The 23,408-nt window shown below is 44.0% G+C and overlaps 1 protein-coding gene across 1 annotated transcript; it reads right to left on the bottom strand.

Moving 5' to 3' along the window:
• Nucleotides 1–691: 691 nt before the first annotated feature.
• On the bottom strand, nt 692–23,174 carry mapk4 (mitogen-activated protein kinase 4; the record flags this gene model as incomplete). Its single annotated transcript, XM_080738626.1, has 8 exons — nt 692–1,621; nt 2,868–3,033; nt 3,829–4,054; nt 5,672–5,750; nt 6,159–6,241; nt 8,872–9,016; nt 21,885–22,060; nt 22,808–23,174. The coding sequence occupies 8 exons, from the start codon at nt 23,172–23,174 to the stop codon at nt 692–694; spliced, it is 2,172 nt and encodes a 723-aa protein (XP_080594752.1).
• Between the last annotated feature and the right edge of the window lie 234 nt (nt 23,175–23,408).

Raw genomic sequence — 23,408 nt, 5'->3', positions numbered from 1 at the left:
TTGACACTCAGAAAAACATAATTGACAGGGGAGCCTGTTTAAAAGAACAGCTATAAACAATCAAACCCAAGACGAGATGCCATAAACTCTCTCTCCCCAAGTTATTGTTGTGCTGTATGCTCCACTGTCATTATCAGTCTGATAACTGTCAGTTGCTGACATTTTGCAAAAGAATATAACAATCACTGACTGCTCCATGACCCATTATGGTGCAAGGCAACCATCAGACATTTGCTTTGACGCATCATCACACAGTGTCAAACTAACACTCATTCACAAGAGTCACTTCATATCATATTTGCAGCGGATAACGTACATCAGGTGAAGCTTATAATAATCAGGGTATTGTGTCTAAAATGCTTTATTTTTAAACCCAGATATTGTTCATATCCATCCTGTTTATGAACTTAAAATACTGCCAAAATCACGTATTCAAGTGACGTTTGTAGACATCTGCTGTACCATTCCTATAGTGGGTGTGTCCAAAACACAGCTAATGAGGCTAAGGTAGCTTTCAGCAGGGTAACCATCTTCAAAGACTACAGCCTAATCTGTACATGCATGTACGCATGCCAAAAATAGACGATCAAGCTGTGAGCTTGTAGATCTAATATTTTCATATCCTGGCCCTCGCTATGTAAAGCCTACTGGCTGAATTGAATAACTTTGCTGATTCAAGGCTCACCTGACATCAAGAGTTGGGAGTCTTTGGCAGGGATGGCCGGTGCTCTGGAAGTTTGGGCATCCTTCTCTTAACGTTCATCTGTTTGGTTTCATCCATCCGTTCCTCCTCTGTTTCTTCTCTTTTCTCCTCACGCTGCCCGCACAGTTTCAACGCTCGTGAGATGAATACGTCCAGGTCAAAGAGCCTCTCCTCCTGTTCTGCAGGCAGCGGTGGCAGACGATCACAATCCAAAGCTTGGAAACGGGAAGATGCAGAGGAAAGTGAAGGGGTTACTGGGGGAGGAAGGGGAGGAGAAGCGAGAGGGGAGGCCGTCTGAGCTGACTGAGCGGCAAGAGCGGAGGTTGGAGAGGAGGGTAAAAGTGAGGGAAGGGAGTTGGAGGAAGAGGTGGGGGGAAGAGGACTCTCATCGCAGTCAGCCGATGGCTGCCTAAAAACATCTTGGCAGTGCTGGAAGACCGGAGGTGGGACATCAGTAGGGGACAGAGGGAGAGGAGGAGAGGATGTGTAGCACGAGGGCTCTGCAGGAGGGCTGGGGGAGTGGAGGCGAGACTGTGTGCTCTCCACCCAACGAGAAATCTCTTGGAATAAATCACCAGTTTCCTCCCCCTTCTGTTGCCCCTCATCTGCCGTCTCTGTTTTTGTCTCCTCTGGGCCGCCCTCAACGTACGCTGTGGCATGAACTGGAACAGGTGGGATTTTAATGTTGCGTTTCCAGTTGGACAGGTCCAAGATCAGCTTGGGTTCAGAGTAGTGTTGCGGCTTGCCCTCCCTCCACGCAATCTTATCCAGATAGGAGGGAGAGCCTACTTTGTAGTCACATGAGCGGCCACAGTCTAGCTCCCCAAACCCAACTCCACAGGCCCGATCCAGAGAGGAGTGAGAGTTGTCCAGGAAGCGTTCTGCTGAGCTGCTGTGGGAATATTTGCGTGGGTCAACCTGTGCAAGGGAAAATATGGATGAGGAGAGGAAGATAGATCAGTGGAGTGTTACATAACTGCCTTTTGTAGTTCTAATTAACAGCATGATCGTCAGCGACTTTAAAGTAATTATTTAGCAGATCCTGTTATCCAGTGCGACCTAACTAGTGACCAAGATATACTGTATCTGCATAGTAAACTACCAGTAAGACTCCCTAATTGGGAGATAAGCGACCGCCACGTTGCATACACAAACTTTAGAAGGCAATCGTAGCCAATCAGGAGGGAATATGGGAAATGGGACAGATCCATGTTGATGACATGACTTTAGAGATACTGTGTACCGCTTTGCGTGATTTTAGGCTAAAATCTGTAGGAGCAGTGTCCAAAAATGTGTTTTGCAAAAATCTGCCTGATGGTGGTGCTAGAAGAGGGGCATGTGAGAAATGAGGGGTGGAGGTTGTGGTTTGGCAGCCAAGGAGTGTGTGTGCAGCGTTTGGCATGGTTAGGGGCAACGGTGCCCGAGATAAGAGTAGGGCAAGATGTACGGACAAGATGTGACGGTTTTCATAGTTAACTGTCATCCATAAAAAAAGTGATAAGAGGGGAATACAACGGAAGAGAAGTGCCAGGGCAGGGGGTGAGGTAGAGTCTGAAGAAGTGAGTATTCAGGCTACAGTAGAAGATTGGGAGTGAGTCTGCATTTCTGACTGCAATGAGGAGTTATTCCACTCCACAGTTTGAGAGCCAGGAGGAAGATGAGTATCGGATGTGAAGTGTTTTACGGAAGGCTCAGACATCATTCCTGTAATAACTGATCTAAATGAGTGGGAAGGGTTGCAGGGTTGGACCATGTTTTGAAGGTACTAGACAGGTACTCAAAATACATCCAGTAAACCAAATGTACAGTAGAGACAGACAGACAGACAGACAGACAGACAGACAGACAGACATACAGACAGACAGAGATTTTGTGAATTTATAGTCATAGCTTCATACCTTCAGACGATAAAAGGCCTTCTTTCTTACCATATCTATCTATATTGGCCAAACTAATGCTCACTATAAAATTGTACCACTTATATCTACTTTCTCTGCATGCCAGAGGTGTGATTTCAGGCTACTGGTAACAACTTTCTCTTCATGGAACATTGGCACGCTAAAAATAGTGGCCTCAGTTGATTAATCATCAATTTAAAAGTATAAACAATTTATACGTTTGAAATCTAGTTCGACATTTTCAGGTTTGAAAAGTTATATCTAACCTGCGCCTCCTCTAACAGTGCGGTAGAGCCAGCACGCGGATCCCTCTGCACCTCCTCTTCTTCCGTAGTGTCTCCAAAATCAGAGGCAACGCGGGCGGGGGGCATACAGACACACTTTCCACTCGCCTGTTGCCAGCACACATCTGAGGACAAGCTGTTCTCATACCTGGGGCAAGTCACACACACACACACACACACACACACATGCACGCATACACGCACACGCGCACGCACGCACACGCACACACACGAAAGTCCACTTAACTTTCTGGCAGTCAACAGGAGAATCCTCTGAGACACTGGTTCTCAAACTATTTCAAGTCAAGGACCCCCAAATTGAATTTGCCCGCAGACCCCCATCTGAAAAGGTTTTGTGGCAGGACATTAAGAGAACATTTGTGTTAAAAAATAAATGTGTTAAAAATGTCAGATCTACAAGCTCATACCGTGGCACAAAGTGACACACTATGAGCTTGTATATCTTCTATTTTTGAATATCCTAAGTATAAAATATGGTTAAAGTGGTTAAAATGATTGTGACGCTATATGAACACATTTAGCTGGGGACCCCCTGGAAACCCCCAAGGACCCCTGGGGGTCCCCGGACTCCAATTTGAGAACCAATGCTCTAAGACAGGGGGTTACCAAGCTTCTACAGAATGAGCTTCTATAAAAAATAAAATAAAAAAGCTTCTCACCTCAACAGAATGTTTCCTATTGCTCTCAAAGGGACAACTGGTCAACGTTTTTTTTTAATATTGGTTTCATTATATCTTATCTGGTCTCAGCTCTGACTCAGCATTCTTGGAAATCACAGCTGACGCATCTAACTTTCAGTTAGATGCGTGAATGAGTGGATAAAGTGTACATTTCTGAATAAATATGAATAAAATACCTAACAAATGAGTTAATTACCCAGCCGACCAATAAACCGACCAAACAAATAAAGCTGTTCACCAACCTATCCCAGTGGATGCTTGAAGTCTGACTATTGCTGTTACTGTTGACGTGGCTCTGCTCGGTGAGAATGATATCCTCCAGTTCATCCTCGATGCGGAAGGGCTGCATGGAGGTAGGTTCATCCAGGGGACAGGCATACTGCCCCAGGAAGGGATGGTTCAACGCTGCCTCCGCTGTCAGACGATCCATAGGATTAAAGGTCAAGATACGTTCCAGGAAGTCCACCGCTGAGAGGAGGTCACAAGGGGGAAAATTGGGACTGAGTTACTAGGGCCCAAGGTGGAGAGGCCTGGAATTTTATATTTAGCTGTATTTTTTGAGCGGTGGTCACAACGCTCCTATACGTGGCCGTGTGTGTGGGTCTGTCTGTCTGTCTGTCTGTCTGTCTCCGGGTATGTAGCCTGCAGTAACCTTTTCTGACCACACATGTTAAGGGAGGGGCGCTGTTGTTCAGGATAGGCCAGGCATAGGCCAGGCACACTCACACACAAACACACACAGGGGCACACACACACACACAGGGGCACACACACACACACACACACACACACACACACACACACACACACACACACACACACACACACACACACACACACACACACACACACACACACACACACACACACACACACACAACCGCTCAGTTCACACGAGTGTGATTTTTTATATTTAGTTGTTGTCTTGTAGATCTGCTATTTTTGAAAAGTAGTGAAAATGTGTGCAAAATTACACATTTTTGAATATATGTATTTTTGTATGTAAGATTTGCAACTAAAATTTTGCTTCTGGGGGGTCCCTGGAACGAAATATGGGGGTCTGTGGCCAAATACATATAATTTTGGGGGTCCTTCACATGAAAAAGTTTGAGCACCACAGACATAGAAACATAGGTTTTTCAAAGACGTGCACAGATTTTCACGAGTTTTTAAAAATAGGAGATCTACAAGCTACGAGCTTGTATATCTTCTATTTTTCAGTAGTTAAAGCACAAAATAATGCGTAATAATGCCTTCCCAGTCTAAATGGTTTAAACCCCCTCCCCCTATGAAGAATATTCATGGGGGGCCCGCAGTGAATCCTTGTACCCTGGGCCCAGAATTAGGTGCGGCACCCCTGGGAGCAACACCAGATGTCAGGAGGAGCGGGAATTGAACGAGGGAGTGACCTTCTGATTCCCAAACATATCGTTCTATCTCCTGAGCCACTGCTGCCACTGACATTATTATAAGCAATGAATAATTAATCGGTCATCAGCTTTAAAAACCCAATATCGGTGTTGAACCGATATCCAAATTATATATTGGTTTTGTCCGATTTATTAAATAATATTTATGTTTAAGTACTACATATACAGTTGTTGGAACTAATGTGTAGGCCTAATAAATCAGGTTATAAGAATGCACTGTTGATGATGTTTTTTAAAGTCTGCATCTGCACTGATACAGTAATCACAGTTACTGGAACAGGTGTATGTAGGTAAACCCAACTGGAAACTAACCCCAACTCATTTTATGAACATCTATTTTACAACTCTCTTCTTGTCATCCTTGTCATCCTTCAGTACAGTACAGTACAGTACCGATGTTATTTACTCAAAGCACTTCCCTTGAGATGCAGCTCAGAGAAAGTTCTAGTTCACTTTTGAACATACTCTTCCTCCTTATCTTTCACCCCTCCTTTACCTGACCCTCTAATGTCTGTCCTTCATCCTTTTTTTCCTCATTTTATTCTGCCAGCCCCAGGCTATCCCTATAGCTTGATGCTTACATTTGCCCTAACCCTAACCCTAAACCCTGGGCTAAGCACATACATGTCCCTGCATCTCTCCCCTCTCCACTCACCCTGTGCATCCACCTCGGGGAGCAGTTCAGAGAAGGTCTTCCTGACTCTCCAACCATCACTGACAAATGAAGGCATCACCTGGGGAGAAGAAGGGGCAGAGCTGAGAAGATGCACATTGACTTGTTCAAACAAATGTAATAAACACATTAACTGCAGATGAGGGGAGGCGCGGGTGTGTACAGTAGCAGCAGCTCCCGCAACGCTAGTCTCAAAATCTATCTATGCCTGGATCTAGTTTCTCCATTTCTATGTCTACAACTGGTGCAACCGAGGGACAAACTTCAGCCTCGTGGAACAGCTGCGCCCGGTCGACTTTTTCCCAACTTTTACAAAAGATTGTGGTTGGAAATAATGGATGGATATTTTTCTATAAAATCGCAAAGGTAAGCTACTTTGATGGCGTTATAAGATATCCTTAGATCCTTATAAATGGCAGTAAAAGAGTTAAAACAAAACATATATTGTAGATTTGGCATGAGGGGTCACCTGAAGTAGGTCCTGCCTGTCTTCCTCTCTGAGCACTGGCACTGTGTCCACAATCAGCTGCATCTGCTCCAGCTCATGAGCTCCTGGGAGGAAAGACCAATCAGAGGCAAGCAGGCAGACACAGAGGGCCAATCACAGAAGCAGAAAGAAGAAAAGACCATATAACAAGTAGGAGTAAAAAATCAATTTAACCCATTAAGACCTGAGGCCAATCCTACAAATAGATTTTAAATCAGTAGTTCACGCTTTCAAGATTTTTTTTTAAAAAAGAAGAAAATAGCAGATATACAAGCTTCAGCATGGCACAAAGTGACACGCTGTGAGCTTGTATATCTGCTATTTTGTAATGACATAATAGTTTAACGTGTCTGTAAAGCAGTAATACTACGTAATGCTTGTATTCTTAGTTTGTCACATGCACCACAGAATAATTTTAACCAACCAGACACATTTGAATCATTAAAAAAGTTACTTCATTACTTACTCTACACTTCAGTAAACCATGGTTCCCAAAATGTTTACATGTTTTCAGCCATGACAACTTAACGTGTATAATGTGTTTAGAAACTAATCATTGAATTTCCTTTACTGCATGCAAACTAAAACTTTCTTCCCCTTATGTCTTCGCATGACATGCTCTGTATGGTCATTAGTAGCCAGACAACTATTCCACAATCTCCGAATATAGTCTGGAACTACACATCCCTAAAGCCGAGAATGGAAGCTGTCATTTGTTATTTCCGTTAAAATATCTTTACATTTTATTTTAGAATTTCCATTCCTTATAAGCAGCAAGCTATATAATAAGCTTAGCTTAGCTTATATTAGGACAAATTTGCGTTTGATAAGACGAAACGGAAGCGGGTAGGAGGCGTCACATCCGCTTTATCCTCTAATAATTTTCCGAGTCCAGACTGACTGATGGAAGCATTTGAAAATTGTGGGAGGCAACAGTCTAGCTCGTGAGGCTTGGTATATAACACCAGTAAGACTCCCTAATCGGGAGATAAGCGACTGTCAGGTCGCAGCGTGATTTTAGGGCAAAATGTGTAGGAGCAGTGTCCAAAAAATGTGTTCGAAAAAATATATGGGACAGATCCATGTTGATGACATGAGTGTAGACATACTGTGTACCGATTTGCGTAATTTTAGGGCAAAGTCTGTAGGGGCAGTGTCCAAAAATGTGTTTGAAAAAGTCGGCCTGATGGTGGCGCTATATGGGACAGATCAATGTTGATGGCATGAGTGTAGACATACTGTGTACCGATTTGCGTGATTTTAGGGCAAAATCTGTAGGAGCAGTGTTCAAAAATGTGTTTGAAAAAATGGGCCTGATTGTGGCGCTATATGGGACAGATCCATGTTGATGACATGAGTGTAGACATACTGTGTACCGATTTGCGTGATTTTAGGGCGAAATCTGTAGGAGCAGTGTCCAAAAATGTGTTTGAAAAAATGGGCCTGATGGTGGCGCTATATGGGACAGATTCATGTTGACGGCTCTCTTGGCGCCGCCGAGGCGGATGCGTGGGTACCGGCCCCGGCTCTCCCGGTCGCTCCTAACCCGAGTTACGGCATTTTATGTGCGCTGCAGTGGCGGGGTCCTCCACTAGGGGTGCGACCACTTTTGCATCCATTCTGGAGCACCAGGAGTGGTCCCTGGGAATTCCCCGTGAACAGCCCCCGTTGGGGTGGTCATTGGTCATTTTAGCACTTTTTGGCGGCGGCGACAGGGGGTACCTGGAGGTCCCTGGAGCTCCGGGGGTCCCGGGAGGGGTGGAGGTTGTGGATTGGCAAGGAGTGTGTGTGCAAAGTTTGGCATGGATTGGGGCAACGGTGGCGGAGATATGAGTTGGGGAAAAGTGTGACGTGACGGACAGACTGACGGACAGACGGACAGACAGCCTGTCGAGGTTTTGGTAGTAACTGCGACCTAACAGTTGCAATTATTATTTGCCTTCTCTACTGTGTGTAAGCTAAATCCAAACAGCAGGGGGCACTACACAAACATTTTGAACATAAAAATAACATAATAATGGGAATAATACACACTGCAGGGTACATAACATTCCCCATGGGCAAAATTAAAGTTAACTGTGGAATTTTAAAGTATAGCGAGGGAAAGCTGTTTTGAAATGGATGGAGAGGTCAGTTTAGTATCTGTCAGGGAGAACTGGCTTGAGACAGCAAAAATCTGTCAATGACTGGTCATTGTTATTCTGGTCAGGAAAAGAAAAAGCCTGCAAAAAAAATGACAGTGTTTTTGCTGAAGGGCATTCGATGGAAACAAACGATCCTTTCACTTCATGTTGCAGTTATTTGAAGATCTGCAGTGGGGGTCATGTTTCAACTCATTCAAACTATTTTATGCTTGATGATGAGATTATATGTAATTACATGTATCATATGACTAATTTATGAATAGATAATGGTCACAATACAGATAGATTTCAGTTGTATGGCAAATTGGTTCTCAACCTGTAGGTCAGGACCCTCAGGGGAGTCCCCACATGATATTTTTTGGGTGTCCCCAGATGACAGAGAAGTGACAATTTAAATACCTAAAAAAGGGTAATTCCTCAACTCCTGTCAGGGTGGGGGGTCACCCGTTCAAAATGATTATTTTGGGGGTTTTCCAGTTCAAATATGATTATTTTCGGAGGTCGCAATCTGAAAAGGTTGAGAACCACTGGTATGGCAAATATGTAGGCACCTGCGAACAGCATGCGTCCTGTGAGCATCTCAGCCAAGATGCATCCAGCAGCCCACATGTCTATGGCCTTGGTGTAGTTGTTGGGGGAGAGGAGGAGGCGGGGGGAGCGATACCATTTAGTTACCAGACCCTCAGACAAATAGCCCTGGAAAAACAGAGTCAGAACAAAAGGAGAGAGAGAGAGGGGGATATGAGGTAGAGGCTAGGAGATTTACTGATAATGAGTGATGAGAATTTGGCAGATCTTGAAGGTGATGCTACCCTTAAAAATAGTCACATGCACTCACGCACGCACTTCTGTAAACTATTTTGGAATCCGTAGAAGACGCTTGTGGAAGGACTCGAAGGAGCGCTTGTTTTCGGTGACTATGACGGAGGCGCGCCGTCTCAGGCGATCTTGAGCCACTTGAGACACCGCCGAGCGAGCGGTATCGAGCGAGTCGCAGACTCGCCGTGTCAAGCGTTGCGTAGGTCGCATGAGCCGACTCAGCGCCATCCGAGTTACATCTACTGGGGTACGAAATAGTAAATCCTCATAACGCCGACTTTCGGCACCTCCGCGCGGTCCAAGTGAACACAGCGGAGCGCTCCCGACCCCCCGAAATCCAACGCGGATTCTAATTTATTCAGCCCCGTATCCTACGGATTCCATTATCACCTACTGTAAACATGTTCACACAGGAGTTATTGCTGGCCTCCTCTTCATGTTTTGTACATTTAGCCTGCACTATATCTAATATACAACTCAAATTATCCCCCATCACCTCTCCAACCACTACCTGGCCTATCAAACTCTCAATGCACTTCCTTTCTAGGGTTTCAAGCCTTCTCCTGGACTCTCTCCCTCTTCTCCACCATCTCTCTCATTCTCTGACTTTATCTCCACACCATTTCCAGTACACCAGCCTCTAATGTACCCACTGTGGGTACATACCGTCTCCCACTGTGTACTCTCTGTCCAATCTAAGTCTCGTGTTACCTCCTTTCTAAAGTTAAACTAAGTACACTTACTCAAGTACTGTACTTAAGTACAACTTTGAGTTGCTTTTACTTTACTTGGGTATTCCCATTTTTCAATACTTCTACTCCACTACATCTCAGAGGCAAATATTGTCTACTTTTTACTTCACTAGTTCAGGGGTCTTCAACGTTTTCAGGCCAAGGACCCCTTAATTGAGAGAGAGAGATGAAGCAGGGACCCCCTCTACATATTGTATAAATGTGTGATGCAGATTTTCATCGATTTCAGAGATAGATTCATCATAGACTTGTTTAACAGCACTGTCATCAGTCTATGTTGGATGGATTATTGTCAATGTTTTTTCAGACATTTAACCACTTAAATCGTCAATATTTTGTAAACTTGACCTTTCACTCTGTACTTGGTCTCCTCTTTTTTACCTCTACATCAAACATATTTGACGAAAATAGACGATCTACTGAGCTTGTAATCGGCTATTTTTGGCTAAAGTTCTCCTCAGAATAGGGATGTGAGGTTTCAAGTTGTTCATTTAAAATAATTATCCTATCACACAAGGATTTGGAGGCCCCCCTGTAGTACCTCTAAGGACCCCCTGTTGAAGACCCCTGCTATAGTTATTTGAAAACTTTACTTTACTTTGCAGATTTTTCCTATTAATAGAAAACCCCTGTTCAAAAATAGCTTGTAGATCTGCTGTTTTCAATATCCAAATCAGGTACTTCTACTTTTGGTATAGTTTGCTGCCACTTTTACGCAAGTAACATTTTGAATACAGAACTATAACTTGTAACAGATTATTTCTACATTGTGGTATTGACTCCACTCTTCTTCTACCCATTCCCTCTGCCACCTCCACCATTTCTCCCTAGTTTCCTCTGCTCTCCATTTTCCTATTATCCGTCACCACAACTCTCTCTTTCTCTCCCGACCCCGGGTGACCTGCACGTCTGCTCTGTCTCTCTGTCTTTTTCAAGCACGTGTCTCCTCCTCCGTGCCCTCCCTCATTCAACACAGTGTGCCAGGAGATGACGGAGCAGAAACTAATGTTCAATGTTTGATGAGGATCAGACAAGCGTACCTCCGTCACTCCGTCCTCCTTCACCCCCGTCCTATAACTCCTCCCTTGGCTCCATCCTCCCCACAGAGCCCTACCCTTCCATCCGTCACTCTGGTGCATTAATACAGTGGTTCTCAACCTTTTCAGGCCGCGACCCCCCCCACACACACACACACACCCTGACGATCACTAAGAGTTCAGGCATTACATTTTGTATAACACGGTTCTATTGTGAAAATAGCAGATCATTGTCATTTTAGAGGTATTAAAATGTCCTTCAACTTTGACTTTAGAAATGTGCAGATACCCTCTATACACCCATTCACTCACAGATTCATACACAGATGGCGGAGGAAACCATACATGGCACCAACCTACTCATCGGGAGCAATTAGGGGTTCAGTGTCTTGCTCAAGGACACTTCGACACTAACTCTGGGGGAGCCCGGAGTCGAATTGGGAACGGGAAGATTCCCAAGTGGACTGCTCCACCTCCGGAGCCACTGCCGCCCACTAACATCTTCTGCTCAGCTCTTTCTTCCTCTCTCTCTCTCTCTCTCTCTCTCTCTCTCTCTCTCTCTCATCCTCCTTCTATCACAGTTCTCCTTTATAGCTCACCCTGGGCTACCCTGTGCCTCCATTTTCTAGGCTCCTGTTCCCTTGTTCTTTTCTCACTTGTGTCTACAATTCCTGTTCTCCCCCTCTGCTCTCTTCTTCACCCCATTCCCTCCCTCACTATTTTCACCTCCCGCGCCACATCTGCTCCTTCTCTCACACCTCCGTCTCAGCCACCCTCTCTTCCTGCCGCTTCTCATGTAGTTCATTTTCACCCTCCTTCTCTCTCTCTCCCTTCCTCACACCTCACTCTCTCTCTCTCACTCGGTCTCTTCCCTTAACACTCTATGAGGGCAGTCACCATCATGCCATATTACGTGAAGATTAATTGTCATACAAATAATTACAATATAATATACCGGTAATCATTTTATACTGGACATAGCAGATCTACAAGATCACAACACGTTGCATTGTGAGCTTGTAGATCCTCTATCTTTTTCCACTATTCTTTTCAAATGTATGAACTACATGGAAACGATTATGCAAAACAATTACAACTAGAAATACTGTTCCTTTGAAACAGTGTGGGCTTGCTCGTGAGTCGTGACTATATTCTGCAGCGTGCTAACTGTCATGTGAAGCTCAACCAATACTCCAGCTAACACCACTCCCATCTTTTCCACACCTCAATGGCACCTCATTGGCTAAGGGCACTTTGCCTTTGTACTGTCTGTGACAAAACTCACTATATAAATAATGAAGATAACATAGTGTTCTCGCCTTTCAGGCGAGCCCACAACTATATATCTCAGAATATTGCGATCAGTTGATTATGCAATAACTAGAGCTAACTAGAGAGGTCAATCAATCCTTGTCCCTTTTATTACCAATATATGGAGATCACTGATGTCATCAGTATATGCCCATATATGGGCATGCACTTTTGTGCCCATAGAGCTGATTGATTTGTTTGCTGATGCCATGAAGACACACTGAGGTTAGACAACACACTCCATATTTGGGCATAGCTGCTAGGAACCCCTTATTGCGACCGTCAGGGAGCAGTTTACTATGAAAACCTCCACCGGCCGTCCGTCGGTCACACGTGCGGTCGACCGCACGTCACACGTGCGGTCGACGTGTGAGTCTGACATCACTCCGCATCAGTCTGACATCACTCTGACATCACAGAGTCCACAGCTGATGATGTGACGTGATGTCATACAATACACAAACAAGCCCTATATAAAGGGGCAATTCTCACCAGGGAAGAGAGCATTCCTCGACTCAGACCTTATCGCCAGGATCAACTAAGCTTATAGCTTATCATCACATCCAACCATCTTAAGATACTCAGCTAGTGGGGAATGCTCTCTTCCCTGGTGAGAATTGCCCCTTTATATAGGGCTTGTTTGTGTATTGTATGACATCACGCCACATCATCAGCTGTGGACTCTGTGATGTCATCGTATCTCCATATATGGCCATCTCCGTATATGGAGATATAAGTTGTCCATGCCCAAGTATGGGCTGGTGAGGTCAGACTTGTCTGTCGTACATTTCGGTCAATTCCAGTGGGGATGCCATTGAAAAGTTAATCTAGTTGTACAAAGTAATCAAAGAATGGGTTGACTGGTAGGCTGGTTGACTGCTTTATCTGTGGAGAGTGTATGTCACTGAGAGTCCTTTTATAGCGATTGAAATCATGATGAGGTCACGATGAGTCATCTATGCCCAAATATAGATTTCTAGGTCAGATGGCCCATGGAGTTTGTGATGTCAAACCTAGCAACCCAATATAAACAAACCTGATGTCAGACCTGAAGTATCCTTTTATACCCATATATGGAGATACAGAGATCTCCATATATGGGCATATTAGAAAGCCCATATATGGGCATATACGGATGACATCAGGGATATCCATATATGGGCATAAAAGGGACAAGGGCTTACAGTTAAGAGATCTCCATATATGGGCATATCAGAAAGCCCATATATGTTCATATACTGATGACATCAGGAATATCCATATATGGGCATAAAAGGGACAAGGACTTACAGTTAAGAGATCTCCATATATGGGCATAAAGGGACAAGGACTGTTACAGTAGATATAGAGATGTCCATATATGGGCATAAATGAACAAGGACTGACAAACACTGAGATCTCCATATAACCTATGGGAATATAAGGGATGAGGACAATGCGTAGCATTGTGAGCTTGTAGACCTATTTTCTAAATATTGTTGTACATTAAAAACTTGAAATGGGTCGTTCTGCATAGTACTTGGGATTTGTTGATGTAAATGTTCACATAGAGTGTAATAATTGGTAAAACAAACTTTTGGCCTATTTGTGGAGATAAGCGACCAACGGTCGCTTATCTCCCGATTAGGGAGTCTTACTGGTATGGTTATGGTCATGGTGACACGAGTGTGACGTCAGAGATCTGTCGGCTGGCCAGCCCGCCAGTTCTCCCATAGGCCAATAATATAGGATTGTGACCGGCCTAATCTTTATCTCTCCCGTCTTTGTCCTGTCCTCTCTTTTCTTCACGGCATGAATAATTTCTAGGCAGAGACAGGGCCGTCTCAGCAGGTGACAGGGTGGATTCACACAGTCACTCACACACACACAAACGCCAACACAAAAGTACACACTCCGGGCTCAGATCAACATAAGAGTCCAAATAACCCCAACTCGCATTACAAATGTTTTCTCATCCACGGCACAACCCTGACCCGTCCATTTTTACACTCTCAGAGTTAAATGAACTCTTAGGATTTTACTGTATTGTCCTTCCTCTCCCCTCTTTGTTCTCTCTTGTTTCCCCCCTTTCATCAACCAGGGTAAATGTTTGCCAGACTTCAGAGCTGCACTTCCAGTCAGACATTAGGATTAAATAGCAAAAGGCTATACTACACGCACATACTGTCGTCATAGCACTGTGGGGTTCTAGTCGATCATCCTCACACTTAAACATTTCTGCATTTGGGAACCTGAACTTTCTCTCACCACACAGGACCAAAGAATCAAGACACAGATCAGTGATGTCATCTAGTTTAGTTTAGTTTAGTTTTAGTTCTAGAGAGGACAAAATCTGAAGCTGCTCCGATGGCAACCGGTGGGGAAACAATGGTGATTAACAGAACAGCTGTATCAGATTGTATATGTCACGGTTTGTTAGAGAAACAGGACGGTCGAGAAACGTAGCACTCGGCGTGCAGCACGGGGCGGAACAAGCGGTCGCCCACAGCAACGTCCTCCAGGCGGAGCCGCTCGATTGTCCAGTGTCCACGACATTACAAGCGGCGCGCAGGCCAGCGGACCTTGGTCCTGCTCTTCGCCCCCGAGCACCGCAGGTGCGAGTGGCCGCGAAGAGCGGGCCAGGGCCGCGTGGCCGGCGGAGCGCCACGCGAGTTACGAAGCCGTGGTGAATGCAATCGTTATATTTATGCCCAGGCCGTAAGGCCTGGGCAAGCCCACGATAATTGCCCTGTCCAAGTGACTACAATGTAGCAGCTAGGCTAGGCTAGGCTAGGCTAGGCTAGTAAATAAAGTCGCAAATATAGTCGCAAACGAGTGACGTCAGCGCCTTCACTAGTGAATGCATAGAGTATGAGTGAATGGCTGTCGTACGCCACCTGGTGGTGATTGGTGTGTGGTGAACGACAAAACAAGCGCTCTTACATAGAACGTCCTGCGTTACCCAAACATCCGGTAACATATACACAAATCAATATTATTTTATTTTTATTTAACATATTATAAACCAGTAAGACTTCCTAATCGGGAGATAAGCGACCGTCACATACACAAACTTTTGTTTTCTTCATATTCTTTTTTTTTTTTTGCCTTTTTATGCCTTTATTTAATAGGATAGTAGTCTCGCGTAGCCAGACAACTATTACACAATCTCCGAATGCTATATAGAGTCTGGAACGGCAGCCCCTGAACGGCGAGTATCGGAAGTAGCCAGTGCTGCACTGAACTGTAGTCCCATTGGAAACATAACAGAAACACAATAGCTCAGACAAAGTCATTCAAGCGGCCTATTCTTGTTATGGGTTTATAGTTTAAGAAAACGTTTGAAAACATCATGGAGGTAACACCAATAACACTGAGAAAGACAAAATAACACCCCCAGAAATATTGAAAGGAGCCATAACGCTTCCAGTAGGACATGTTATTGCTACTGCACCAAGGGAGCAGTTGCGAACTTGCGTCACATCCGCTTTATCTCGCACTCATCGTTTCTATTTCCGTTTGCCAGACTGTATGCCGGGAGCATTTGCCCAAATCGCGGAGGCAACAGTCTGGCCTCGCAAAACTAATAGGATAGTGGACTGACAGGAAATGGGGAGAGAGATGGAGAATGACATGTGGCAAAGGTCGTCCGGATCGGGAATCGAACCGGCGACGCCAGCAGGCATCATAGCCTAATATGTGGTATGCGCCTTGACCACTAGGCCAGCGGGTGCCACTTTTCTTCATATTCTGATGTTTTTTCCAAATCTCAGTCCCTTAGCATACAATAGCATCACCTCGTAATGCTTTCCTTTACATTATAGGAGCCGTTTACACATAGCACAACCCAAACATCTGCACAAATAGTACAGCACTACACACACACACATGTAATGAAAACATGTTGGTGATGAACTGATCAGTACAGGTGCTTCAGACTGAGCAGACAAGGTCAAGGTCAAGGTTTTTACCAGAACACTGACTGTGAACCAATGGAAGCAGCTTGTGTCTCAGGTGTTGAGGGCATGCGAAGGATGATGATTTACCAAAGTCTACACTGAAGAGATACACTTGCTACATGCAGGACCACAAGATATTAAATAGGTTTTTACATTTATAATGTTGTAGCATCTCTGTGCCCACTGAGCACGCCGTCTAAAAGTGGTCTAATAGTGGTATAGATTTGAAAGTTTTTTAGTTGTCTAAACTTAGACTAGACGACTAATAGACTTCTAATAGTCGTCTAAATATAGACGGTCTACATTTAGACGACAATTAGAAGTCTATTAGTCGTCTAGTCTAAGTTTAGACAACTAAAAAACTTTCAAATCTATACCACTATTAGACCACTTTTAGACGGCGTGCTCAGAGGGTGTTCTCTAATCTTGTATAAGATAAATTCAAATAAGAGTTGGGTGTCATAGCAGCAACAGCAGAGAGAATGAAATATAGGAGAGGCACACAGTGAAAGGCAAGAGTAAATGTCCAGAACATAACCGTGGAGGGAGCTCGGGTGTCGCCAGCCAGGGTAAAGTTTCTGCCCATCACCACGGAGACTAGGGTTTGAGACCTCTGTGGTAATTCCAACTAGCACAGTTGGTGGTGTTCAGGGAAGGGAAGCTGAGCGGAGAGCTTAATCTCTGTCATTAGTGTAGTCTACAGGTTAGTTTAGGGTCCCTGTTTAGTGGGTTGTGGAACTATGAATAATAGCTTGCACATGTGTTATATCATCCAAGTTAAACTCCTCACTGCAAGGTGAAATGAAGTGGCCTTGACATCCATATCACAGGAGACATGTGATTGTCTGTGTTATCCCTAGGACCAACTGTGGGAGTTAGCAGTGCACAAGGGACTGACTATAGTATACACCAGGAATCAGGAATTGGCCTAATGAATATATTGAGAGAAAAAGAAAAAAGGAAAAAGAATTGTCAAAAGAACCAAATCAAAACTACTGAATGAGTGAATGTATATAAATGTACAGTCTATCAATAAATATACATTTACAGTGAATGATGAATCAATATACTACGGTAGATCTAACTCTAATACAGCTATCATCACCAGTGAATAAATGCAATATTTAGTCTATCAAAATGACGGTATGAGACTGTACAATCTATCAACAGTCATGAGTTCAAAGGAGTTAATGTGAGTTATAAGTACAGTGGGTACAGTCGCTCAGCAGTTATTAAGAGGCAGCTGTCAACGTTAGACAGGCTGAACACCCTAGTAGTCCATCATGACTAAGCAGTCAAAAGCCAGTAACAGACAGTGCAGGTTCTCATGGGGGTCAAGTTTGGCTGTGGAGCCTAATGGCTACAAGCGCAAATGACTGGCCAAGGCACTTTGTGGTGTGCCAAGGAGTTAGAATATTAAGCCATTAAGTCATGTCTCTCTTTCATTCTCCCACTACAGTACCTCTCTCTCTCTCCCCCCCTCTGTTTATCTGCCCATTTCTGTCTCTTTCCCTCTCTTTATTTTCTTTCATGTATGAATCACCATTTTGTCATTGCAGTTCAACCCTGAACATTCTGTTCTCCTCACGCACGTACACACACGCACACATTCACACACACCAAGAGTATACAAGGGGACCCCACACTGCCACACACCAAGAGAGTACTAGGGGACCCCATTTTTACATTTTTGAGCGTTGGTCACAACGCTCCTATACGTGGCCGTGTGTGTGGGTCTGTCTGTCTCCGTCCGTCCGTCCGTGTCTGTATGTAGCCTGGCAGTACCTTTTGTGACCAGACTGACCACACATGTTAAGGGAGGGGCGCTGTTGTTCACACACACACACACACACACACACACACATGGATGGATGGATGGATGATGGATATATATACAGTATTTGTTTTGCTGTTGCGCAGCCTCCACGACCAACGCTCAGTTCACACGGGTGTGATTTTTAAATTAACTCTGGATTTTACAGAGCACGTACACACAGTGAGACAAATGTGTCTCTCTCGTGCTTTGAGGAACAGTGTGTGGTGGAGAGAAAGGGGAGAGAGAATCAGAGAGTGAATCATAAGAAAACAGTATTCATGTTCTCTCTCACTCTCTCCGTTCTCCCATAAAGCTGGTAGTTCTATGCAGGAGCTGGTATCAGTCCACTGTTTGCTGTAGAAGACAGACGAGAGAGACATGGCTTTGTCTGGCTCTGTTGTTATTGCCCTCTTCTGGTCTGTAGGACATTTAGTTTCTGCCATGCTGCACAATCCAGATGTCCTTCTGTCCTCTGTCAGTCAGTCAGTCGGTCTGTCTCTCCCTTTATTTATTAGATACTTTGGATACTTTCTCTCTATTCCACATTACCCCTCTTCAACTTTCTTCCTGGCCTTTTCTCACCAAGCCTTTCTTCCCCCGCTTTTTGTGTTTTCCAAGGTCGACTTTTTTTTACCTCTAAACTTTCTCACATTCTCTCATCCTCCTAGATAACTCTTGCTACCCCCTCCCTCCATGTTCTCTCTCTCTCTGCATTTGAACTCCCACTCACAACCCCTATGTCTGCACCCCACTGATGCCTTGTTCCGTGTTCACACAGCTGACAAAGATACCCTTTCATTGGAGCTCCAGCACGTGTATACACACACACACACACACACACACACACACACACACACACACACACACACACACACACACACACACACACACACACACACACACACACACACACACACACACACACACACACACACACACACACACACACACACACACACACACACACACACACACACACACACACAGCAAGCCGTTGCTCTGGGATCCAGCACAATGAGGCAGTAAATTGTCACATTCATCTCTCAGACTCCTTGATTCACCATGTCCAGTGTAATCACTGGCTTTGATTAGTCCCTAACCTGATACCAGGGTTGGGGCTTTAATAGCAGGGTTTGCCATGGAAAACAGCCTTATTATGAGTAACACCAGCCAGCGGGACCAGACATGTCTGGTTTTCATCCCTTTTAATTTCAAGGACCCCCTGTTTGATATTGCATGAATCCATGACTTTAAAATCTGTAAAATAAAATAAGTTATTAAGGGTCTATTAGGACACTCGCTGAGTTGCAGATGAGCAATTCATTTATCTGGGAACCCCTCGAGGACCCCTAGGGGTTCCTCTGATGAGAACCACTGGTGTGATGTAGATGTGGATGAACCGACTGCATTGTTATAAGGGGTATAAAAGATACAAAATTAAAAAAGGTAAAATGGTTCATGAAATGAAATGTATTTACCAATATACAGATTCTCTCAGCAATTCTATAGTTAACGTAGCAGGTAGCTAACAGATGTTTGCTAACTTTTTAATTAATAGGAGACTTAAAGCTGTACTGTGGAAGCTGCTCAACTAGTGGTCAGTAGCGGTATTGCTTTTTTCGGCCGGAGTCGCCGCGGACCACCGGAACGCCGTCGCGAGCACCTCCGCCTTGCCGATACGATTCCGTAGAGCCGTCTCCCATCATTTTTAGACCCGAATTGAGGGAGTAGCAAGCAAGATTCCTTCACCAATGTAAACACAGTTGCTGAGGGAAGCTACTTCCTTTAGAGACAGCAAAACTCGCTGTGATTGGCCGGTGGTGTATGATCGGCGCTGTGATTGGCCGGTAGTGTATCATGTGGGAGATGACATCATTTTGCCGGGAAATTCTCCCCCCCTCACAACTCATAGAAAATATAATAAAGAGAAGGCTTCAGAAGCTGAAAATAACAGAGTGGGGGTTCTAAAACTTTAGCGATTTAACAGTTAGAACAATTTTAAGATTTGTTTTATAAAAAAAGTTACATGGTATAACTTTAAAGGACGACTTCAGCCATTTTCAATCTTTTATTATTATTATTATTTTTTGCTTGCTATTTGTTATGTCAGTGAATTGAATCACAGGGACTTCCGACGTAAAAAAGAAAAAGCAAAGTGATTATGTCACTGGTAGACGGGTTTCTGAAGTGTCCAGTCTGTCCACAGTTCTACTATACAGACAGTAGAAATAGAAACCAATAGTACCATTTTATAATGAGCATTAGTGAGATGGGTGAAGTCGTCCTTTAATGCTGACAGACTGGTCTGGTAGTGATGAGAAAAATCTAGTTTCAATTCACTTGCATTTTCATTAAGGCTATTTTGTTAATATAGCCCCACATACTTTTAAATGCTACCAAGTGATGTGTTGTGAAGTTGCTTTTTCTTAGCAAAATAAATATTTATAAAATACATATACTGTAGATACAAGCTCACGTGTCACATTGTGAGCTTATCGATCAGCTATTTTTGACAATCTTTTACGTTTTGAAAATGTGAAAAATGTGGAATCGTTTAGAAATGTGTCGACACAAATCTTCTCTTCTAGGGGGTCCCTGTCACTAACTCCTTTCAGGTGGGGGTCCTTGACATCAAAATGTTTGAGAACAGCTGCACTACCAGACCAGGCCTCTGCTGATACCTGATAACCACACGAGGCCAGGTCCCAGGAAGGCGTTATCTGGACAGTGATAACAGCTCGCCCTCCATGAAAGGGAGAAGCTATGTTCACAATCCTTTTTCTATTCAGTTTTCAGGGGTGACCTCTGAAGTTGAGGATTTTTCTAAGAATTCTTCAACCATACTCAAAAATGAAAGTACAGCTACATTGTCATCATATCCAAATAACAGGCAAAGGAACTGACATAGAGAATAATATGAATTTAAAGGGGTAGTTCACCCCAAAAAAAGCATTTTTTCTTCTATCGATTTCTACCTCCTCAAATTATTAGGCTTAGGAATGCGACAACAACAAAACAAAAATATCCATGAATTCAAATCTGCATGGGTAATTGTTAGAAAAGTCATTTTGGGGGAAAACTATCCCTTCAAGCAGTATAAATGTGGTGTGTGTCTCTATTAGATAAGCTAACATTGGATAAACTAATGCAGGATGTCCATCTGTCCCTTCTCCCACGGTGAGGAGCTACATTTTCATAAAATACCAAAGAAGTGTTTATTTGTTTATTTTACACGTCGCCTACTTCCACTGTGCTTTCTGCGGAGACGCACATTTAACATAGAATGACAGACAAATAAAACGCAGTACTATGCAGGAAAAAAGGGGGAAAATACCAAAGAAGTGTTTATTCGTTTTATTTTCACGTCGCCCGTTACCCCGCGACCACTGTGCTTTCAGCGGATACAAGCTTTACACAAGAGGTCACCCACTCCCTCCTGCATCGCGAGTCTAGGGGAGGGGGATCAACCTTGTCCAAAACCTCAGCCGATCACTCCCCCACGACACCCTGACCATCACTCCAAGTGTCCTAAACCCTTCTCCCTCCTGGCTCCCAAGCTGTGGAATGACCTCCACTCCCTCTGACCAAGATGGTCAGAGGGAGATATTTGAGATAGACATATACTGTTGCTTGACCACAAATGCTATAAATGTTATTTACATAGCATGTTGTTTAGACAGATGCTATGTTTGATGTTTTAACCTCCTAATGTATCACATAGTTTTTCTTTGCACTCTATTTATCGTTTGTTGACTGAGGTTCACACCATTTTCTCTGATCTTGCACTTTGTAAGTCGCTCTGGATAAGAGCATCTGCTAAATGTCGACATTTGAATTGTAAATTGTGTGTGTGCTTGTGTGAGTGAGCATGCAGAATTTGTGTATTTGTACCTTATGTGAATAGTGAGGATCAACAATCCTGGCCAGCCCAAAATCTCCGACCTTGAGCAGCAGTTGGTCTGTATTGATGAAGATGTTAGCTGGCTTTAGATCTCTGTGCAGAACATTTGCAGAGTGGATGAACTTAAGTCCTCGCAGCAGTTGGTAGAACAGTAATGTAGCATGACCTGTCAACAGTGGTAATAAGAAAAGTGGTAAAAACAATGTAGCTCATGAGAACCCAAAGTAACATAACTAAAGTGAATGTCTCCTTCTCGGATAGCAGCTTGAGGGCAGATTTATTTATTCAGTTTCCTTTTTTTCTTTTTTTTTACATAGCGATAGCCAGGGATCGAATTGTAAAAAAGGGCATCTTCAAGCTCATAGATTGTCTATTTTCGTGTGACACCATTAGATTTAAAATTCTTTCTTTCTTTTTGCCCCAAATAGGGAAGCCAGGTTTAATGCTGTTAATATATACCTTTAATTAAATTGTTAAATTGTGATATCAAACATACTGGACAATCTACATTTCCCCTAAAAAGGCCCGTACACACTGGCCAGATCCCGTAAATGCATGACCAGATGCAGGGATAAAACATGTCCCCCCGGGCAAAGCAGAAGCATACATTCCCCCCATTCTCCCAGCAAACAGAACCCTGGCGACAGTCATACCACTGAATACTGGTCTCTTTTCCTACAGTGCTTACAGTACTGTACATTGACCATATTCACAAATTGCAGCTCTGTGAATATGGTCAATTAAAGAATGTAACTGACCTCATTGCAATGAGGACATAAAACAAACTACTTACTTGTTTTATCAAAGGCAATTAATGAGAACATACTCAGAGTGATGACATAGTTTCAGGGATTACCCATACTGTATTCAAGACTAAAGCTTAATTGTAATAGATCATTCCTCTCCCTCTTACCTGTTGGTAGTGGTCCTTGTTCCAACAAGCGTGCCAGATCTGTTTCCATACACTCCTGGACAATGTACAGTGCACTGAGGTGGGTTGGGTCTCGGGGGAGGGGCTTTCCGTACGGCGCCAGGACTTCGTGGACCCGGACAACGTTCTCGTGGTACAGCCGCTGGGTGATTTTGACCTCCCTGAAGGCATGCTTCACTGAAATAGCATCCTGCATTACCAGCTTTTTAACAGCTACGCGCTGCCCTGTGCGCTGATCCGTTGCCGACAGGACCAGGCCTGTGACACCTGTGCCAAGAGGTCGAAGGTCAGTGAAGCGGCCGCCAAGGTCAAAGCCACGTAGGAAGATCGGAGGGTCTTGTCTGGCCATGGTAGCGTGAGCCGATAGGGTGGTACCCTTGTGGCGATAAATTATCCCAAAAGTGATCCCAAAACGTTCCAGCTTTTTTAATAGCTTCTGGTCTTAGGATTTCACTGTGACATATTTTCAAAGAGCACCAGAATTCCAGTCGGCGGATCAATCAAAAGTCATACAAAAGGCTGACACATCAAGATGACCTAGGATTAATCCAGAAAGCAAATGTGAAGATCTATGATGTAGGAT

The sequence above is a fragment of the Nannobrachium achirus genome, assembly GCF_963921795.1.
Source record: "Nannobrachium achirus genome assembly, chromosome: 12".
Classification (NCBI taxonomy): Eukaryota; Metazoa; Chordata; class Actinopteri; order Myctophiformes; family Myctophidae; genus Nannobrachium; species Nannobrachium achirus.
Note: the sequence above shows the minus strand (reverse complement) of the source record. Positions and strands in the feature narration are given on the sequence as shown.